Genomic DNA, 19,087 nt, shown 5'->3' on the forward strand with positions numbered 1-19,087 from the left:
TGGTTCTGCAAAAAAAAAAAAAAAAAAAAAAGAAAGAAAGAAAGAAAGAAAGAAAGAAAGAAAGAAAGAAAGAAAGAAAGAAAGACTGACTTTGGGTTTGGACTAAAGAATTTGTACCTGTCAGACACTAAGTCACTTAAAAAGTAGATTCGGGACCAGGGAGATGGCTCAGTGGAATAAGCACTTCCCTGGCAAGCTCAAGGGCCTGAATTCAATCCCCGGTTCCACCAAAAAAAATAAATAAATAAAAAGTAGATTCTTTATACTAGTTATACTAAATAAGAAGTTGTGTCTACTGTGTCCCTAATGAGCATCAGATTAATTTTGCTTTATCCTCCCCACTGTTGTAAACCTTATTCAGCTGTGGCCATGCAATCCTGGTTTGAGTTGTGTTGAGAAAAAAAAATGTTGAGGAAGCTATAATAAATAGGAATTTTTCATAGCCTTTTCTTTCCCTGTCTTTGCACACTATCCATATTCTAGCCCTCATTTCCATGTTGAAATCTCAGGCTGTTTGCTTCCTTCACTGTTTTTGGCGTCAATAATACTTACTGACCAGAGATACAGCTTAGCAGCAAGCACCTACCTGGCAAGTACAAGGTCCTGAGTTTGATTCCCTATACCCCCAACAAAACCCAAAACAGCAACAACAAAAACCTTTCTTGGTTCTGTACCTACAGTTTATGATTTGTTTATTTTTATTTATTTTTTGTGTATTTGGTACAGGGTGTCACTAGGCAGCTTGGACTCATAATGATGCTCCTGTTTTCAGCCTCCCCAGCGCTGGGATTACAGGTACATGCCACCACTCCAACTCTTGGTGGCCACCTCAGCGCACCTGGATGTGGGGCCGGGGATCAAACCCCAGACCCTGCATTTGCCTAAGCAGGCTTTTAGTCTGCTGAGCTATCTTGCCAGCCCTAAAGTTCATGATTTGTGCATGGACCAGTATCTACTGTTACCCTTATTCTTCAGAGCAAGAGCTTTAGAGCCTTTAGTAGTTAATTGGGCAGTGAAATTATGTTGATGTAGAGGCCTGATTTCTTTTTTAAAAAATGTATTTCATGAGTTTGATCCCTGGTTCCGCAAAAAAATAAAAATAAAAATAAAAAATGTATTTTAGTACAGGGTTTACAGAATCTCACTACACAGATCAAACTTATAGTGATCCTCCTGTTTTCAGCCTCCCAAGCACTAGTATTACAGGCATGCGTCACCTTCTCAGCCCAACCTGGGGGCAGCTGGTCCCTGCATCTGCCTAAACAGTCACTTTAGTCAGTTGAACTACCTGGTGGGTCCTGAGGCCTAGTTTCGGCAGGGGGTCAGGATGTGAGCCTTTGAAATTTATATTCACAAATGTTTACCCCATAATTCAGATAAAATATATTTCAGATTTATGTGGTGTATGTTTGATCTCAATGTCAGATTAAATGACCAGTAGAGCAGTTGTTAGCATTCTGAATCCAATAGATCAAATAAAATGCTTTACTCAGAACATTTCCTGTGAGAATTATATCACAGGATGCCGTGTGTGTGTGTGTGAAAGAGAGAGAGAGAAAATGATGCTCCCCCTAGACTTTTTTTCTTTTGGCCTCAGGAAGAAGCAAAGACTTGGTTGCAATATAGATAATCTAACCAGAGTTGGTTTTTAAACTGTAATTTTTCTTTTCTTTTCTTTTTCTTTTTCTTTTTCTTTTTTTTTTTTTTTTTTTTTTTGCGGAACTGGGGATTGAACTCGGGCCCTTGTGTTTGCCAGGGAAGTGCTTATTCCACTGAGCCATCTCCCCGGCCCCTGTAAGTTTTCTTTTTCAAAGGAGGTAATTCTGTTTCCAACAAACACTTTTATGATTGCTTTCTATGCAGTGTGTTTTCTATAAAATGTTACCCAATTCTCAGATGAACACAGTCAGAATCATGCAATGAAATATTGTTCAGCTCTGTAAGAGAGTGAAGTACTAATGCTACAGCATAAATGAACCTTGAAAACACCCTAAAAGAAGTCAGACACTAGAAACTGTTGTGTGTGGGGCTGGTGAGATGGCTCAGTAGGATAAGCGCTTGACTGACAAACGCAAGGATCTGAATTCAATCCCCGGTTCCGCCAAAAAAAAAGAAAAGAAACTGTTGTGTGATTTTATTATATGAAATATCCTAGTAAGAGAAAGTAAATTAATTGCCTGGGGCTAGGGAGGGAGTCAAACTGTGGAGACAGACTGACTACTAGTGGTTACTGTATTTAGGGAAGAAGGTGAAAATGTCTTCAGATTACATAGTAGCAATGATATTTGTAAAATTGATTTAGCGTTAGTTATACAAATGTGAGTATAGTAACAACTTTTTATGTATGGGTGCAGCAGTGGGGATTGAACCCCGGTGGCCTTCACACTGAGCTACTTCTCTATCCATTTATTTATTGAGACAGGGTCTTACTATGTAATTCAAGCTCATTTTTTTTTTTTTTAATGCGGTACCAGGGATTGAACTCAGGACCCTGCACTTGCCAGGCAGGCGCTTATTCTGCTGAGCTATCTCCCCAACCCCTCAAGTTCATCTTGAACTTAACTATGTGGTCTAGGCTGGCCTCAAACTCTCAGCAATACTCCTGCCTTAGCTTCCCAAGTTCTGAGATTCCAGGAGTACACTCCATGGTTTGTCACTTTTCAATCTTGAAACAGAGTCTTGCTAAGTTTTCCAAGCTGGGTTTGAACATAGGCTCTTCCTGTCTCAGCCTCCCACAGTCCTATGATTACAGACATATACCACTGTACCCAGTTAACTAACAGCTGTTCTTGATACTGAGGATCATACTGAGGACTTTGTGCTTGCCAGGCAGGTGTTTATGCTGCTCAGCTATATCCCCAGCCCAACTAACAATTTTTAGGTTGTGAGTTAAATCTCAGTAAAGCTGTAGTTTCTTTCTCTCTCTCTCTCTCTCTCTCTCTCTCTCTCTCTCTCTCTCTCACACACACACACACACACACACACACACACAACCATTTTCCTCAATATTAGAGCCATAAATGGGAACTAAGAGAAACTTGCGACACTTGTACCATTAGGGGAAGGTTTTTGGTATCAGAAGACTTTTGGATGAGATTGTGAAATAATGACAAAGTGAGTGTGACTGTTTATGCCCCGGTCAGTTAAAATATTTTATTTTATTAGTGTGCATTTGCAGTATATAATGATTATATTCATTGTGGGGAGCTGGAACATGTTCGTGGCATAGCTGGATTCTTTTTACTTTCCCTTTCCCATCCCACCTCTCTTCCATCTAGCCCTGTTCTAGCACAGATTTAAAGACTACTTTTGAATGAAGGTTTCTTGAAAGAATATTAAGTGTTCTTCCTAGGTTGCTATTCAGTATACACTTAGAAAGGAAAGATAGTTTTTAATGGTCAAATATGTCTGTATTGTATTGCTCTACGAATTACTTTTCTGAATAGGAGCCAGTTCATGTACTTACATAGAGCTCAAACAATCCATAAGAAATAAGCAGTTAAAATAACCATGAAAATGCTCGAAGAAGCCGGACATGGTGATGCATGCTTGTATTCAGCACTCCGGAGTCTGAGCAGAACGATTGCAGGTTTGAGGCCAGCCTTGGCTACCTAGAGAGTTCAAGCATGGTCTAGACTACCAAAGGAGACCAGATATCCAGAAATAGGAAGTAGGTATGCACCTGTAATCTCAGCACTTGGGAGGCTGAAAGCGGGAGGATCACTAGGAGTCTGATCTGTGTAGTGAAACCCTGCAGAGTCTGTACTAAATACATTAAACAAAAATGCGGGTTGGGTAAGTTATGCACACTAAAATACAGTGCCTCAATAAATGCATGAAAAGAGCCTTACCAATATTCTTACATTATTAAGAAATGCAAATTGTACCAAAAGTAGGGTTGCCATTCTTTTTACTTAACAAATTGGTTTATATTGAAAAGTGTTTTTAAATAGTAGCCTTATTCAGATGTAATTTTTATTTATTTATTTATTTATTTATGTATTTTTGGTAGAACTGGGGATTGAACTCAGGCCCTTGCACTTGCCAAGCAAATGCTTATTCTACTGAGCTATCTCCCTGGCCCCCAGATATAATTTAGTCACCATATTGCCTACCTATTTAAAGTTTGTAATTCAGTGGTTTTTAGTATATGGAGTTTTGCAGAATAACTATGTATTTCAGAACATATTTATCTCCTCAAAAACCCATAGGCTTTAGCACTTACTTTCTTCTTCCTTTCTTTGCCCTGTCATTCTCCTTCCAGCCCTAGGCAACCACTAATCCAAAATGCATTTCATTTTAGTAGCTTTGCCTGTTCTCAACAGTTTGTGTAAATGGAATCCTACAGTATGTAGCTTTCTAAGAATACTTTTGAAAAGTTAGTAAATTGTTCAGTTGGACTTGCCCTGGGCTTTTAAGGCTCAGCTTTCCCAAGCAGTTAGCAAGCTGATTGCTTGGCACCACGTACAAACCAAACAGATAGTAATTGTGTCCCCAGGCCAATGAGTGCTTGTACCCTGGCCTCCTTCTTACTCCATGTTCTCAATAGCGTGACAGTTGGGCCGTTCCAAGTTACAGTCTCAAAAACAGATTTTATAGGACTGAAATATAATTTAATCGTTTCCTTCTTTGGAACTTGCCCTTTTTTACCCTTCCTTAATTAGCTTTTCTGATAGATTTGCTAATGATTCCCATTGTTCAGTATGTTCACTGAACTGTTGAATCATACTCTTACATTTCTCTGCTCCTAGAGGGGATCTTGGAGAGAGGCTAAAATGCTGTTTTTGGCAAAAGGTTTCTAATTCACTTTTCTAAGCAACAGAAAAACGGTGTCTAAGACAAATAGAGACAGAAAGCTGCATGTAGGTAACAAGATTTGGCAGCCCTGTCTGGTGACTGTCATGACTGCTGTAACTTTATCCCTAGACACATTTCTGAAGTTTCTGTCCTACATCCCCAGCCCTTTTTTTTTCTTCTGTGAAACAGTCTTGCTAAGTTATCAAGCTGGGCTCAAACTTGGGATGCTCCTGCCTCAGTCTTCCAAAGTGCTGAGTTTACAGACAAATACCATTATATCTGGCTGCACTTTGTGGTTTTTATTGTTGTTGCTTGGTTTTTTGTTTTTGTTTTGGGGGCATTCTTTGTTTGTTTCTTTGAGACAGGGTCTTACTGTGTAGTCCTGATTACCTCTGAGCTCACTATGTAGTCCAGGCTGGCCTTGAATTTGGTCACGGTGATCCTCCTGTCTCAGCCTTCTGTACCACCATAACCAACATGGCTGCACTTTTTTTATTGCTGTTTAAGACAGGGTCTCACTCTAGTTCAGGCTGGTCTTGAAATCACTATGTAGCTCTTGCTGTCCTTGAACTCATAGCAATCCTCCTGGCTCAGCCTCCCAAGTGCTGGGATTGTAGGTTTGTGCCACCAAACCTGGCATATGTGGACTATTTTACAGAAAGTTCTCCATGCCACTGAAAAGAAAGTATATTGGGGGGTGGGGGCAGGACAACACTCTAGATACCTATTAAGTCCATTGTTGAAAGGGTTTTTTTTTTTTCCTTTGTTTAGCTTTTTGCCTAGTTGATCTGTGTATTTGTGATAATGGTGTGTTGAGGTCCCCTATTCTAGTTGGTTTTTTTTTTTTTTTTTTTTTTTTTTTTTGTAAGGGTCTTCAGGGTCTCGCTATGTAGATCAGACTCCATAGTGATCTGCCTGTGTTCAGCCTCCCAAGAGCTGGGATTACAGGCGATCACCACCACACCCAGTCTCAGTTACTGTTTTAGAGTGCTCCTGGGGCAGGGCTGGCTCAGCACACATGGGATGAACCCTGGTCCCTGCTTGTGCCTAAGCAGGTGCTTTAATCTGTTGAGCTATTTGGCCGACCCTAGTTGTGTTCATTTTTATCTGCCTTTTTATGTCCAGTATTGCTTTTTTTTTATGGAATTGGGTGTGCTGGTATTTGGTACATATAATTGCAATCTCTTCCTTTTGAATTTTTCCTTTATCCAGTATGTAGTTAACCTTTTCTGTTTCTTCTGATCAGTTTTGTTTTAAAGTTCACTTTGTCTGAAATTAGAACAGCTATAATTGCTTGTTTTTGAAATCCTATTGTGTGGAATATTGTTTTCAATCCTTTGATAGTTCACCTATGAATTTCTTTTTCAATTAAATGTGTTTCTTATGTACAGCATATTGTTTGGCTTTTGGTGGGAGTTTTAAAATCCAGTCTGTCTTTTCACTGGGGCGTTGAGACCATTAACAGTAAGGGTTATTACTAAAAGGAAATTACTTATTTTTTGTCATTGTATTATTTTTCTGCTGCTGTTTTCTTTTGTCTCCCTTCTGCTTAAGTGTCCAGTATATTCATTAGACTTCTTGGCATTGTTTGCTTCATTGTCTCTTTCTAGGATATCCTTGAGAACTTTTTGCAATGCTGGTTTTGTGGTCGTGAATTTTGTAAGGTAAAATTACAGATGTGCACCACAACACCTGGTACCCCCTCCAACTTCTAAAGTGCATGCCCAGTTGTTCCACAGCACCACTATTGAAAACACTGTCCTTTCTCCATTGAATTGCTTTTAATGCTTTGGTAAAGATCCGCTAACTAGATTTGTGTAGATCTGGTTTTTGTACTCCCTATTCTGCTTCATTGATGTATGTGTCCATTCTTTTGCCAGTTTTGATTATTCTAGCAGTGTAGGAAGTCAAGTAACGTCAGCCTTGTTTTTCTTTCCATATTATTTTCAGTGTCTTGTCTTTCCGTATAAACTTTAAAGTCAATTTGCCCATATCCACAAAAGTATTTGCTGGGATTTTGTGTGTGTGTGTGTGTGTGTGTGTGTGACCATGCATGCAAGGTCTCGCTACGCAGCTCGGACTCATAGTGATCCTCCTGTTTTCTGCCTCCATAGTGCTGTGAGTACAGGTGTGTGCCACCATGCCTAGATTCCATTACCAGCTCAGCACCCCCAGGGACAGGACTGGCTAGCGTGCAGTACCAGGGATCAAACCCTGGCCCCTGCACTTACTTAAGGAAGCACTTAGTCCACTGAGCTATCTCACTGGCCCTTTTGCTGGGATTTTCAGTGGGGAATGTATTGAATCTGTAGAGCCAAGCTGAGAAGAACTGACTTGTTTTTCTTTAAATTTTTACTTTTAGTACTACATACTTGCATTACTTAATGATTGCGTTCTTCGTGGGGAGTTGGTAAATGTACTTCTTTTTTCTGTCCCTTTCTTTCCCTCCCTTTCCCTTGTATGTATGTACTGGTCCCTTTCCCACTTAGAATTGACATCTTAGCAGTGTTGTCTGCCTATCCATAAACATAGGTGCTTTTTCAGTTTGGTTGTATCTTTTCTAGTTTCTTTCATCAGAATTTTGAGTTTTCCTAATATAGATCTTCTGCGTATTTTATAAATTTATACCTGTTGGGGCTGGTGAGATGGCTCAGTGGTCTAAAGCACCTACTTAGAACAAGCTAAGCTAAGCTAAGCAAAGCACAGGGACTGCGGTTCAATCCCCCAGCACCACATGCCAGCCAGCCCCGCCCCCTGGTGGGCTGAGCTGGCCACACACACACTAAATAAACAAATAAAAAAATTAAAAAAAAAAATTTATACCTGTTTCTGTTTTTCTTCTTGGTTGCTAATGTGTTACTTTTTTTTATGTTCCAGCTACTCATTTGTTCATTGCTTATATGTAAGACAGCATGCATATATAAAGGGACTTTTGTAAATTAAATTTGTATCCGCAGCCTTGCTCTAATCATGTACTTTTTTATTTCTTTGGGATTTTCTATATTCGTGTTTTGCAGGGTTTTTTTGTTTTGAGACAGGGTCTCCCTGTGTGGTTAAGGGTGGCCTTGAACTCACTAGGTAGCCCAGGCTGGCCTTGACCTTTCAAGGTAATTTTCCTGCCTCAGCATGCACTTCCGCACCTGGCTGTGGGTTTTAGGTTTTTGTTTTTTGGTTGTTTTTTTTTTTTTTTGTACTAGGTATTGAACTCAGGACCTTGCTTGCCAGGCAGCCGCTTATGCCACTGAGTTATCTCCCTGGCTGTCAGGATTTTTTGAGACTGGGTTTTTCTTGCTTTGTAGTGCAGGTTGACTTTGTACTCTTGGCAGTCCTCCTGTTTCCTTAGTGCTGAGATAATAGGCATGCACCACCATGCCTGGTTCTCTATATACTATTTTTATTGCACAAATTTTGGTAAGCTTTACTTTCATTTAACTCAATTCAGTACTCCTTTAATGTTCTTTTTAATCCTCTCTGTTGATGAATGAACCCAGAGCCTTACACATGCTTGGCATGTACTCTATTACTGAGCTACATCTCCATCCCTAATTCAGAATATTTTAAAAGTTCTCTTAAGTCGTCTTCTTTGATCCAGTGTTATTTACAGGTATATTGTTTAATTTCCCTGTTTTTAGAGTTTTCTAGATATCTTACTGATTGCTAGTTTAATTCCCTTCAAAGCTAAAATCATACTTTCTATGACTTCTGTTCTTTAAATTTATTACTTAACATTTTGTGCCCTAAAATTGCAAAATAAAATATTAAAAAATGGGTGGATATAGCTCAATGTATTATGTAGCATTTATGTAACATATTCAAAGCACCTGTCATTTCTCAAACCCACAAAATAAATAAGTTAATAAATAATTTAAAAAGTAAATGTGACTGGGTATGGTGTTGCATGCCTGTAATCCTCGCACTCGGGAGGCTGGGTCAAGAGGATCGCTGTGAGTTTGAGGCCAGCCTAGGCTATATAGAGAGTTGAAGGCCAGCCTGAACTATATAGCAAGACCCTGTCGAAGGAAGGAAGGAAGGAAGGAAGGAAGGAAGGAAGGAAGGAAGGAAAGAAGGAAAGAAGGAAAGAAGGAAAGAAGGAAAGAAGGAAAGCAGGAAAGCAGGCAGGCAGGCAGGCAGGCAAGCAGGCAAGCAAGGAAAGCAGGTAGGCAGGCAAGCTTTGGTTTTTGGTCCTGGCATTAATTTTGAACCAGTTTCTTACAAAATATCTTTGTCTATGAGCTATTTGACCCCTCCTCTCAATAGTGAGGATTAGACCCAGAACTTTTACAAAATTATTTCTCCAGGTTGTTGTTGGGGTTTTTTTTGTTTTTTGTTTTTTTGTTTGTTTTTAAAATTGTTGCCTTGGGGGCTGGGGAGATGGCTCAGTAGGATAAGTGCTTGACTGGCAAACGCAAGGATCTGAGTTCAATCCCCGGTTCCGCCAAAAAATTAAAAAAAAAAAAAATTAAAATTGTTGCCTTGTTTGTCTTAGGTCTTTTTTTTATTTTACTGTATTTGTTTGGTTGAATTGTTTTTTTAGAGGTTTGTTTTTTGTTTTCTTGGTGCTGAGGACCAAACCCAGGGCTTCCAGCTTGCTTGGCAAGCATTCTACTGATGAGCCAAATCCCCAGCCACATTGTTTTTAAAATTGGAGGACCTCCCGTGGCTTTGCTTTTTTTTTTTTTTTTTTTTTTTTTTTTTTTTTTTTGTACCAAGTGTCAAACTCAGGACCTTGCACTTGCCAGGCAGGGGCTTATGCTGCTGAGCTATCTCTGCAGCCCCTTGTTTTGTTTTGTTTGAGGTAAAATCTTGCTAAGTGGCTAAATTTCCCAAGTAGACTGGAACCTAATATCCTTCTACTTTAGCCTCCCAGAGTACTGGGATTAATGAGGTATGTGCCGCTCCTCCTAGCATTAACTGCTGGTTACAGTTCTGCCTGTAAAATAAATAAATACAGAGATTGGCATATGTGATTAAAGTAATTTTAATAAGCATTTATTAAACAACAACCCTGAAGGTTGTAAATACAGTGCTATTATATACTTTTTTTTTTTTTTAACAGAAAAGGGAACTGAGGTTCTACCAAGTCTCTCTGTCAAAATATGGTGAATTTGCCTTTGAAATCTGTATTCTTTGAAACCATGCCAAAAAAAAAAAAAAAAGGCTGTAAGATCCTAGCTCAAGCCAAGCCCAAAATCCATAACAGAAAACAAAAGCTTGGGGCCAGGGAGATGGCTCAGTAGGATAAGCGCTTGACTGGCAAACACAAGGATCTGAGTTCAATCCCTGGTTCCGCCAAAAAAAAAAAAAAAAAAAAAAAACCAAAAGCTGAAGTTTGCCAAGGAATATTTAATTCTATGCTCTTTGATTAGTTTCTTTCATAACTAGTGTCGGTTTCAGTTTGGGCGCAACCACCAGGCATCTCAATAATGGTATTTTCTGAGTGTTTTTCGTGGAATTAAAATACAAACTGTATTTTCTGGCATAGAGTTCCCCAGCCAGGGCTAGTTTGTGTCCCAGGGGACATAGGCATTTTTGGTAGCAGTGTAAATGCACCAAAATCCTACATTTGTGTGTGTCATTCTGCTACAACAGGGAGGACTTTGAGGGCTTTGAAATCCCTCAGTGGACTCACAGGGTCACTTTCTAAGGCTAAGTGCTCTACTGTCAATAGTCCATGGCACAGTCCATTAACTCACTCTGGCACATGTCCTTACCTTGAGCAGAGTGACCAGAGGCTCACTAAATGGTTGGTTAGTTGTTTTTTTAAACAGGGTTGTACTTTTTCTTCCTGATGTTTCCAAGAGACAGGCTCAGTTGGCCTGCAGTTCTTACAGAAGAGAATCTGGTGATAATGCTGTACTCGGTTGCTGGCATCCTTAGCTCCCTAATCTGTTTACATGGCACTGAAAATCTACCCTCTCTGGTGCCAGGCTGTGTTCCTCCTCAGCACTCTGGCAGTATTGGCAGAGAGCACCTCCCGTTCTCTCCACAGTGCCACCCTACGCATTTAGTTCAGTGTACAGCTGTTCTGCAGAAGATGTTTCTTGAGGCAGAGACTCTACAGGATGCCTCTGGAGCTGGAGGAGGGAGTCTCCATCATCGAGTTGCAGATCCACAGCACTCGGATGGCATCTGATTGTTGCTGAGCTGTTTTACTGTTTGAGGGTTTCATTCTTCCTGAGTATAAAATCCCAGATTATGAAATTTGTTTCTTAAATTTGTTTTTCTTTCCTCTCTTAGCAGCTAGCATTTCATTCATTGTGTAATAAAAAAAACACCTTTCCTTTTCAGTTATGATTTTGTAGTATAGTTGGAAGAAATCATAAAGAACTAAAGTAATTAAAGAGACTAAGGTTCAGGAAATCTCAAAAAGAAATGTCAGCCACCTAGATCCTAGACAGGCCTGCCCAGGAAGCAGTTCATATGCCTGGATCAGAATGAAACTGCGAGTCAATACTGTCCACAGTAAGAATATTTGGAACTGAGCTGGTATTCACAACTTTCCTTAAATTACGTCTGGGGGAAAAGCTGTTAATAAACTAATGTTACACCAGTCATGATGGCATTGGTCTATAATATGAACAGTCTGAGAGGCAGAGGCAGGAAGATTGCAACCTTAGAAATTTAATGAGACCATGTCGTGGAAAATTTAAAAAAAAAAAAAAAAAAAAAAAAAAAAAAGGCTGGGGATGTAGCTCAGTGCAAAAGCCCTGGATTCAATCCCTAATGTCTTAGTCACTTTCCTCATCACTGATACACAATATCAGATAACCCAATTTAAAGGAGAGGTTTAGTTTGGCTCACAGTTCAGTCCAGATTGTCTAGCTGGAAAGCAAAATGCAAATGGAAGAAGGAAGCTTCTCAGGCCTAGCAGCCTGGGTGCAGTGGAAAAAGGAGGAGAAGCCAGGAAGGTCAGGGGAGTGATGGCCTCCAGCCAGGCCCCAGTCCTCACAGCTCATTCTCTGTAGTACCCCCCACAACCCAGCCCTTCCCTGATCCCCACTTCTGAACACATAAGCCACTTGGGGAACACTCTAGATCTATACCATGATGCTAGTACCCCACAATAAATAAATAAATAAATCAGTTTTAAAATTGTCTTGTGATGTAGTGGCCTACAGCAACTGAATAAAGAGTAAAAAGAATACTTCAGTGTCTTGTAGCTTTGAATGGAGAACATTTTCTCTCTGAACAATCACTTGCTCATTTCTGAAAAGAGTAAGGAAACATCAGGAATAGCAGAGCAGTAAATGCCACTCTCTTAAAAAAAGGGGAGGAAAAGGAAATGTGTTCCCACTGATATGCAGAGAGGGAAGACTAGATAATGCTGAAGAAACAAGGCCTATAACTGAACATTCTTCCTAGGCTAGTAGTGCTAACAAGTTCAATTTTGCAAAGCAGGAGTTGACTTGAAGCTGAGACTGCTGTTCGGCTTCTCTAGCATATGACAGTGTTCTCTCCTCCGGGAGGGTTTGGCTCTGTCTGATCAGAAGGATGGTTGTGTATGAAATGCACCTCAGAAGGAGGAGGAGGAAGTGACATGTTCATGTAAATGAAATACAACTGCAAATTAAAGTGTCACCCTGTTAAAAAAAATCCATTTTTTATCTAATTGGTTACCAAGGAAAAAAATGTCATAGAGAAGTGTATATCTCAGGGAAAGTTAAACTGTGAAATATTACAAGTGAATCTCAGTTCAAGGAAGTTCTTGGAGGGGGATTATAAAAGATTGCCTTAATAAAAATATCCTGATGCTGCAAAGCTAGACTCATAAATTTTTGCCGTGCTACATGCCAGGGTTCCAAAAGAGATTAACAAATATTAGCTCATTTTTTTTAACTACCTCTCTTCATCCAGTCAGCTACATGCTTGTTACTTCTCAGAGGAAGCCTTCCTTTGGGACAGCTTATTAGAGAGAGTTCATACACAGTGGAAGAAGTGTTATCTCCCAATATTACCAAATCATTCAGGGACCAAAATGTTTCTGGTTTTTCTGTGTTCATGGTGTCCTCCCATTTTCTCTCCACATTTTATATGGAAATGTATGCTTCATAGATTGTGAGCCTTCTACTAGACAGTATATACACAGGACTTGCCACTTTGCTAGCACAAAATAAATGTTAATGATGGGAAGAACTGGGCATAGTGACACAGATCTGTAATCCCAGCACTTAGGAGGCAGAGGCAAGAGGATTTCTGTAAGTTCGAGGCCAGCCTGAACCACATAGCAAGACCCTGTCTCAAAAAGGGGATATGGGATAATGAGAATGGCTAATGAATGGGGTGTTTACGTGTAAAATTGATTATTGAGAAATGTGTCTGGTTTCTTTTTGAGATATGGACTTGCCAGATGTGAGTCTAGCTGTCTTTAGCCTTGGCGGTGGTTCTTCCTCTTCTTCCCTTCCTAATAACCCCAATATTGTTTTGTGTTCTGCAATGGAAACACACAGATAATGTAATGCACTGTGTCCTTTTTGTCCGCTTCCCCGTCAGGGGCCGTGATTGGTGATGGACAGTCTGCCGTGGCCAGTAATATTGCCAATACAACCTACCGGCTCCAGTGGTGGGACTTCACTAAGTTTGACCTTCCGGAAATCAGTAACGGTGAGTCAACACAGGAGGGAGCGCTCCTGGAAGGGGCAGATTTCTGGTGAGCCAGAACTTGAAACCTTGAGTAGCATTGGATTTTCTGTCATCTGATTGAGTTGTTCATGGCCACATGCCATTTCCAGGGATTGAACTCAGACTCTTGCGCTTGCCAGGCAAGCACTTATTCTACTGAGCCATCTCCCCAACCCCAACATGCCATTTCTATAGCCCTTCCGCACTCTCAGTTAAGCAACTACTAAGTGTTTGCATTTTCCCTGAGTAGATGTAGACTATTTCCCTGGCTAAAGCTGCAAAGTTCGAGTGAACTGAGAATAAGAGAAAGAAGAGGGAGTGTGGAACCTGAGAGCTGAACCTGGGACCTAAAGAAAGACTGTTGTGAATCCAGCAGGTCTCAGTGGACTGAACCAAGTCATATGGCTGATATCTGAACTGCAGATGTAAGACAGTTCTGTGTCCTCATTTGTGGTGAAGTCTGTAGTCCAGTGGCCCATCCTTTTCAATTAGAATCACAAGGTTGTAAAACTTACTTTTACATGCTAATGAAAGCCCCCCTCACACTTCCCTGAGAAGTAGTTGAGCCCCTGTTTGCATACTTCTGATGATAAGTCTAATCATTATTGCTAAATTTCTTCAATTTTAAATTTTTAATAGTACATGTTGGCAGTACTGAATTACATTCATTTAGAATTGGTGGTATATATATATACACATCGTAATTCTTTTTTTTCATACCAGGGATCGAACTCAGTACCTCATGCTTGCCAGACAGGCACTTATTCTGCTGAGCTGTATCTCCAGCCCCACATCTTAATTCTTTTACTGCTGAATTTCTATTAAAATTTTCTATTTTCTACTGAGCCAGCATTTTCCTTGTCATTTCCTCCTGCTTAGATTTACCCGAGTACCTCTTCTGTTAGTCTTCCAGCTATTCGAAGATAAATTGCTTTTTGCCTTTTTAAGGACAAGGTCTTGCTATGAAGTCCCGGCTGACCTTAAACTCACTTTTAGCTCAGACTGGCCTTGAACTCATGGTGATCCTCTTACCCCCGCCTCCCAAGTTCTGGGATTACAGACTTGCACCACCACCCCCAGCTCTCTTTCCCTTTAAATCTTTATTTTTTGGTCAAAACTGTTTTATATTCCTTTTTCTGTTGTGGTTTCCAAATTTTTGATACTTCTACTCACCTTTGCTTTTAACTTTAGGTCGGGGAGGGTAGAAGGCACAGAAAACAGTGCCTAATCATGAGCTTCAGTGTTGTGTAATAATAGTACAACAGTCACCGGGGATATAACTCAGCGGTGTAAGCGCCTGCCTGACAGCAGTGCTTTGTACACCTTTCCTAAAGTCACTATTGACTTTGTATTCTCTTAAAATTCTTTTTTCGTTTGTTGTTGTTGTTGTTGTTGTTGTTTTAAATGTATTTAGTTCAGGGTCTCACTGCACAAATCAGGCTGCAGTGATCTTCCTGTTTTTAGCCCCCCAAGTACGTGATTATGTACCACCATGCCCAGTCTTAAAATTCTTTGGTAATTGTTACTAAACCAGAACTCAACCATTTTGCACTGTATGGCTTGAATATTTAAAAAACTAACATAGGTTTGTATTTGCATCCATCAGATTTTTAGTGTCCTTGCAATTCCTAGTTCCAGCCTTTCACATGCTTTTTTTTTTTTTTTTTTAAATGTATTTGGTACAGTGACGCTCGGACTCATAGTGATCCTCCTGTGTTCAGCCTCCCTAGCACAGGGATTGTAGGTGCACACCACCACACCTGGACTTTCAACTGCTTTTTGAACTTTGATTAATACTTTTCTCTCAGTCTTACATTGTCTGCTATTTTGACAAGCATCCTTTCTCTTTCTTCCTTCATAGTATTAGCAGAAATGGTAATTAATCAGGACCCTGCACCAAAGCATATAGCCTATTACTGTAGTCCTCATCTGTGTTACTTTGGACTCCTGAATTAGCAGCCTACATTTGTTTGCTCGTATCTGAAGCCCACATTATCTCTCTTATCTATAGAGTATTGTAAGAGTTTGTCAGATGTCATAAAATACTTAAGTTTCCTTTGTGTGGCTTTTACCAGTATGTTGGTCAGTATCTTTATCAGCCAAGGAGAGTGAAATAAAGTTTTCCTGACCTATTTTTAGTGAAGCTTCAGTAGAAGCCATCCATTCTCAGTGTTTATAAGCCATGTGCCAAGAATCTGCCTTTTCCTGGGAATCTGTGACACTCTGCCTTTTACTTTATTGAAAACTTGAATTTGCTTGCTCATCACCAGGTTTTAGACCCTACAGGCCATAATCTCCCTATACTTAGTTTCTTTAAATTGTCACTTTGTTTCTCTTACTATAATCTGAATTAGATAATATATGTATTCTCCAGAAATCTTAATAACAGACTAAGCAGTAAGTGGCCTGAAATCCAGCTCCTGGCTGCTCACCATGAGTCACCACACTCAGAGCCACTCTTAGTGTACCTTTCCAAGGTTGTTATGTGAATACATAAGCAAATGCTAAATAATGTTTTCTGTGGTTTTTTTTTAAATCCTAGTTGCAGCACATTATGCATATTATTTTTTTGAGACCAGGTCTCATTTCATCGGTCTCAATCTGTCCCTAAATTCAGCAGGTAGCCCAGGCTGGCCTCAGACTCACAGCACTCCTCCCACCTCAGCCTGTGTAGTGCTGGGATTACAGGTGTGGATTAATATACCTGACTCTTTATTGAAGGATTAAGTTTTCAGTCTTTTTTGTTTTTGTTAGGTTATATTCCCACCTGCAGGTCAGGAAAGTACTTGATTCTATGAATTCTTCCTGATAAAACGTGCCAACAAAGTTTTAGATATTTGCAACTTTTATAGGTAAAAAGTAGTGCATCAGCACTTAAATTTGTGTTTCTCATGTTCCAAATGTGTGCCCTTTGATGTACTTTGCCATTTGTATTGCTTTGTCCTGACCTGACCTCCTCTTGTGTTGTGTTACTGATCTTTTCCTTAGCAATTCTACAGAACCTCTTTCTAAATAGGAAAATTAACTTATAAGAACAATTGTCATTTATCTTTTCTGAATATTATTTTCATCCTAGAACTTAGTTTAAGTCATAATTATACAATTCTTTTATAGTTCCTAAGTTTGTGACATCATATCAAAATCATTTAGTATTTTTTTTAACATTTAAATTTTTGGGTCACTGTGAAACGTGGTCCAAAATAAATGAAATGTAATTTGACTTTGCCCCCATATGGCTCCACATTTGTCCACTTCATTTGTCCTCTTTAATTTGGGTCGCCATTTTTATCATACTTTTAATTTCCTGTATACAATAGATGTATTTCTGGATTACCTATTGTGTTGCTTTTATCCATGTGATTATTCACATGGTGACTCTACATGAGTTTTTTCTCCTTCCTCCCTCTTAACCTCCCTCTCTTCCTTCTCTTTCTCTCCATTCTCCTCTCTCCCCACCCTGCAGTGCAGAGAAATGAGCCCAAGAAGCTCATGTATGTTAGGCAAGCACTTAACCACCATATAGCCCCAGACCTTTCCTACAGATGTTCTATCTAGAGATAAGGTATTACTTGATTTGCCTAGGCTGGCATTAAACTTGTGATCCTTCCACCTTATCTTCCTGGATGCCCAGCCTGAGCTTCATCTTGAGGCTATATGTTTTTAAAACCGGTAGGAATAGCCCTCTGTTGTTTTAGTGTTGAAGATTGAATCCTCACTCTGTAGCCCAAGCTGGCCCCAAACTCACTGACCCTCCTTCCTCAACCTCCTGATTTCACTTTTAATAGATTCAGCAATTAGTAGAGTCATTTGGGAATCTGTCCTGTCTAGGATTTGGTTCTCAAAGTCCCCTGCTTCCTGATAGAGTGAGCCTTTGGTTTTGAACAGCTGGTACCTGGGAATCATGGACCCTGAGTTTGCTCATGGGTTCACCAGCCACCACATGGCTGATCATCTTACATCTCCAAATTGAATTTAACCCTTTTCTGGAGTTAGGCTGAAGATTTTTGTTCTTCTTACTTGGGATTAAGATTAACAAATATTATCTTCAGAGAGTTTAGTGAATATGGCTTCATGTGCACATAATTTTGAAACTGCTTTTTTGAAAAAATTATCTTATTAGAGTCACTGTGATTTTTCTTCTTCTTCTTCTTCTTCTTCTTCTTCTTCTTCTTCTTCTTCTTCTTCTTCTTCTTCTTCTTCCTTCTTCCTTCTTCCTTCTTCCTTCTTCCTTCTTCCTTCTTTCTTCTTCTTCCTTTTTTTTTGGCGGATATGGGGATTGAACTCAGACCCTTGCGCTTGCCAGGGAAGTGCTTTTCCACTTAGCCATCTCCCTGGCTCCAAAATGATCAGTGGGTTTTTTGTTTGTTTGTTTGTTTTGCAGAACTGAGGATTGAACTCAGGCCCTTGTGCTTGCCAGGGAAGCGCTTATTCCACTGAGCCACCTCCCCAATTTTTCTTTTTATACCAGTAATTGAACTCGGGACCTAGTGCTTCTTAGGCAAGTACTGTGCCACTGAGCTATATACCTGATCCTCACTGTGACTTTTAACAATAAACTCTTACTGGGTGAATGGCTTTGGTTGCTAGGATGTCCTGGCAGAAAAAGTCTTATAGGAACCAGTGGACAGTAGGCAGCCTACTAGTACACACCTATAAACCCTGCTGCTCAGAAAGTGAGGCAGGAGGATCACATGTTCATGACCAGCCAGGATAGCTTAGCAAGATCCAGTCTCAAAATTTGAAAATAAAAAGGAGTAAGAATAATGCTATAACTCAGCATGAAGCCTTGGGTTCAGTTCCCAATAACACACACTCACACATTGGATATATGTAGTGTGTAAGTTGTGTGCAGAAGGCACCACAGGACACAGTGGTGGGTGTCTTTACATGGTGCTCATGTCTTGTGGGTGCTCTGGTCTTCTGCTACAATGGGAAGAACTCAGAGATAGCCAAGAGGAAATTTTCCTGCTGATTTAAACCCTCCTGGGCTTTACAGATTACATCTAATGCATTTTCAAAAGCACTACACTGCTGATTGCTCTCATGACCTCATCCCGCCAGCCAGATACAGGATAACCATCCATCTCCATCCAAGGTGTTTGTTTTTAATTTATGGCACTGATAGGAAGGCAAAGATATCTGCTCCTCCAGGCCTCGGCATATCTAGCCCCTCCCTTACCCTGCTAGGGCATTTTCTCTTGGAAATCATGTCTAATTGAGAGGAGATTACATTGCAAAGTCTGGAACATGACTTCCTGCTGTCTCCTGCATAGTTTTTTTCTCCCTGGGACTGCCCCTGAAGCTCTTAAGCAATTTTGATTTGAAAAAAAAATCTTTTCTTTCTCAGTCTTTATTTCCATTATTAGCTGCCCAGCTAGCTGCCCCATTGTTTATTCCAGTGTGTTTTTGTGATATTGGGAATCTAAGCAAGGGACATGATTCCAATATGCTGCATCCTTAGTACATTTTGTATTTCAAGACAGTGTTTTGCCAAGTTTCTGAGACTGACCTCAAACTTGCAACCTCCCTGGATCAGTTCAGTTTGTGTTTTGCCTCCTAGGTGAAAGAGGTTGTTGAGGGCTGGTGAGATGGCTCAGTGGTCTAAAGCACCTACTTAGAATAAGCTTAGCAGAGCACAGGGACCGCAGTTCAATCCTCCAGCACCACATGC

At 40.1% G+C, this 19,087-nt stretch overlaps 1 protein-coding gene across 6 annotated transcripts in view; it reads left to right on the forward strand.

Moving 5' to 3' along the window:
• The window catches only part of Ambra1 (autophagy and beclin 1 regulator 1), a 225,702-nt gene that overhangs the window by 166,189 nt on the left and 40,426 nt on the right, over positions 1 to 19,087 (forward strand). For all 6 annotated transcript variants that reach the window (XM_004626987.2, XM_004626988.2, XM_004626989.2 and 3 more), the window contains one exon: positions 13,288 to 13,398. In XM_004626987.2, the coding sequence (XP_004627044.1) occupies positions 13,288 to 13,398 (111 nt within the window). The remainder of the gene's footprint in view (positions 1 to 13,287; positions 13,399 to 19,087) is intronic.

The sequence above is a fragment of the Octodon degus genome, unplaced genomic scaffold (genome assembly GCF_000260255.1).
Source record: "Octodon degus isolate 3935 unplaced genomic scaffold, OctDeg1.0 scaffold00018, whole genome shotgun sequence".
Lineage (NCBI taxonomy): Eukaryota > Metazoa > Chordata > Mammalia > Rodentia > Octodontidae > Octodon > Octodon degus.